Genomic DNA, 2,964 nt, shown 5'->3' with positions numbered 1-2,964 from the left:
TCTGTTTTGAGGCAAGGTCTTGCTGGGTCACCCAGACTGCAGTGCAGTGGCATGATCTTGGCTCACTGCAGCCTCAACCTCCTAGGCTCAAGTGATCTTCCTGCCCCAGCCTCCCGAGTAGCTGAGACTACAGGCACGCACCACCACACCTGGCTAATTTTTGTATTTTTTGTAGAGACGGGGGTCTCACCATGTTGCCCAAGTTGGTCTTGAACTCCTGGACTCTCCTGCCTTGGCCTCCCAAAGTGATGGAATTACCGGCGTGAGCCAGGGCACAAGTGTGTCAAAGGCTTTGTTCAAAGATAAAAAAGATAAAATATCTCTCCAGTTTCTGAACAGACAAACCAGAACTCAGTGTGATTAAATGGAAGAAAGGCAAAAAAGAGAACTTTTTATGGGCACTTAGTTTATTTTATTAGGAAATTTGGACAAGGTTACATGATAACTAAGAACACAAAAGCAAAAAACAAAGAAGCATCGCATGCCAATGGGAAGAGTGGAACTAAGATGGAGCTGCATAGCCGTGAGCATGTCCGTCAGACCAAACACGAGGCGTTGTGATTTCATTTTCCTGAGGTCAGTTACTTGGACAGTTACACAGGTGCTGCGCTGCTCTCATATTTTTCCATGAGATGGTTCCTATTAGTTTGGTAGCTTTTCAGATGGAAAGACATGAAACACCAAACAAAAACAGCAACAGAGTTCAGGACCATAGAGGAGGGAGAGACCAGACAGGATGGGAAGAATGGGAGTCTTACCTACAGGACAGAGGCAGGTGCCCCGCCTAACAGCAGCATTGCTTCTGGCAGCAGCACTTCTGCTGGCAACAGCCCTTCCCACAGCCGCAGCCACACGAGCTGCAGGTGCGGCGGCAGCAGCAGATCACAGGCGTGCTACAGCAGCCCCCACAGCAGCCGCGGCAGCAGGGGCAGCAGCTGGAGCAGCAGCCCACCCGGTAGCGCCTGCAGGTGGTGCAGCTGCCACAGCCACCACAGCCACCACCGCAACCACTGCAGCCACCACCGCAGCCACCACTGCAGCCGCCACAGCCACCACCACAGCCACCACAACTTCCACAACCACAGCAACCCATGGTGTCAGTAGAGAGGACTCAGGTGAAGTGAGCGGAGAGGACTCAGGAGAGGTGAGGAGGTCTGATGCCTCCTTCTACTGTGGGAGGCCCTTATGTACCATCTTGGGAAAAGGAAGAGGGAGTGACCCAGGACACATGAGCAGTGGTCACTTCCTTGTTGTTGCTACTGCAGTTTCCATGATAAGGTTATCTAGGACTATTCCTTGTTTACATCCTTATGGGCTATATTTGACCCAGAACGTTTGCTAATTTTCAGTTGTCTCTGTTAAAACCAGATTAAAAGCAAGCCAAGAGATGCTAACATGTAGGAGAGGATCTTCATTTTCTCAGAAACTAGTTGAATCATTGAGACTTCGGGTTAAGCCGGAACCCAAGGTTGCTGCCGGCTGCTTTTCCATCTCTCTGCAATGGCTCCTCTCCAGGAAATCACCCTGGTTTCTTGGAAACTCCCGAGATGCAAAAGAGTAAATAAGAGCATCCAAATACAACATGTTGTTTTTGCAAAAGGGCTCACTTCCCAGCTATATTTCTGAAGGGATCTTTGTAGTAAATGACTTTTTTCTTTTTTGTTTTCCTCACAATTGTCTGTGATAAGGCTTGAAGCAACACTCCCTTCTCTTCTCGCTCTGTCCCCCCTCCCGGAGTGTTCACATTCACACCCACGGTGTAGATTTCCACATGTGTATTCCCTGGTTAGTTTCTCCATGGAGAGCCTCCAGCTCAGACTCTCCTGCAGACTGCAAAATCCATCAATAGCCACTCTCCATTCCGTCTTCTCCCCTTGGGGTTTCAGAGACATCTCCAGTGTCACATGCTCCAGACTCAAGTCATAATTCTCCCTGCCTGATCACCAACTACCCACCAGAAAAAAAACTGTGTTTTTCCTGCACTGCTCCGTATCCATCAAGGTACAAATCCATGTTAAAAATTATCTTTGAATCTTTCTTTTCTGTTAGTTCCATTTCTGGTCTTTCACCAAATTCTGTTGCTTCTGCCTCATTAATAACTTCAAACCTATTCAAGTATCTGTAGCTCCACTGTCCCCGTGATCCCAGTTCAAGCAACTCCCTGACAAGTTGAAAATGCTCTGTTTACTCCAAATACCACAGAGACAGCTTGGAGTCATTAATAAACAACTCTAATCAGGCATAGGGATGTGGCAGCACTTTCTCTCACTCAAATTTCTGAAGAACAATTTTACCAAGTTGGGAAAACAGGCTTTGGGCAGCGAGCGTGTTACAAAATGAATTGGAGGATGATCTCGTCTGCAGCAGAGATGCGGACTGCTGTCTGCTGAGCACTGACTGATTGCCAGAAGCCTCTACCTCAGCACGCATGGAGAAGACCCTGCTCGCACTCATATTTTTCTTGCCTTTTTAACAGACTTTTTGTTGGTCACAAACTCTCATGAAGTTTGTGATCCACAAACCATGTCCACAGCCACAGGCTTCTCCTTGGAGCCATGAACTCCTTTCCTTCCCATGCTGGGCCTTCATTCAGCTCAGCAAGCTTCTCTGACCTCTGGACCATGCGGCCCTCGATGTTCCCACTCTGTGCTCTCTAAATAGCCCAAGAGCCTATTCTCTAGGGAGCCCAGGCCAGGCTGTTTAGCACAGACTTGTTTCTCTTAGCCATCAATTAACATCACCTAATCAAGGACAAAAATGAATTCCTGGCGGGGCACAGTGGCTCACGTCTGTAATCCCAACACTTTGGGAGGCCGAGACAGGAGGATTGCTTGAACTCAGGAGTTCGAGACCAGCCTGGTCAACATGAGGAAACTCTGTCTCTACTAAAAATACAAAAATCAGCCAGGTATCGTGGCACATGACTCTAATCCCAGCTACTCAGGAGGCTGAGGCAGGAGAATC

The 2,964-nt window shown here is 48.3% G+C and overlaps 1 protein-coding gene and 1 pseudogene across 1 annotated transcript; both read left to right on the top strand.

Annotated features, from left to right (window-relative positions):
• Positions 1 to 2,964, top strand: part of LOC105518810 — a 43,213-nt pseudogene that overhangs the window by 35,800 nt on the left and 4,449 nt on the right.
• Positions 19 to 1,593, top strand: LOC105518809 (prediced GPI-anchored protein 23-like). The gene has a single exon (XM_011951943.1). The coding sequence runs from the start codon at positions 737 to 739 to the stop codon at positions 1,340 to 1,342; it is 606 nt and encodes a 201-aa protein (XP_011807333.1). The 5' UTR covers positions 19 to 736; the 3' UTR covers positions 1,343 to 1,593.

Source organism: Colobus angolensis, unplaced genomic scaffold (genome assembly GCF_000951035.1).
Source record: "Colobus angolensis palliatus isolate OR3802 unplaced genomic scaffold, Cang.pa_1.0 Scaffold33, whole genome shotgun sequence".
NCBI lineage: Eukaryota > Metazoa > Chordata > Mammalia > Primates > Cercopithecidae > Colobus > Colobus angolensis.
This window is presented reverse-complemented; position numbering and strand designations above follow the sequence as displayed.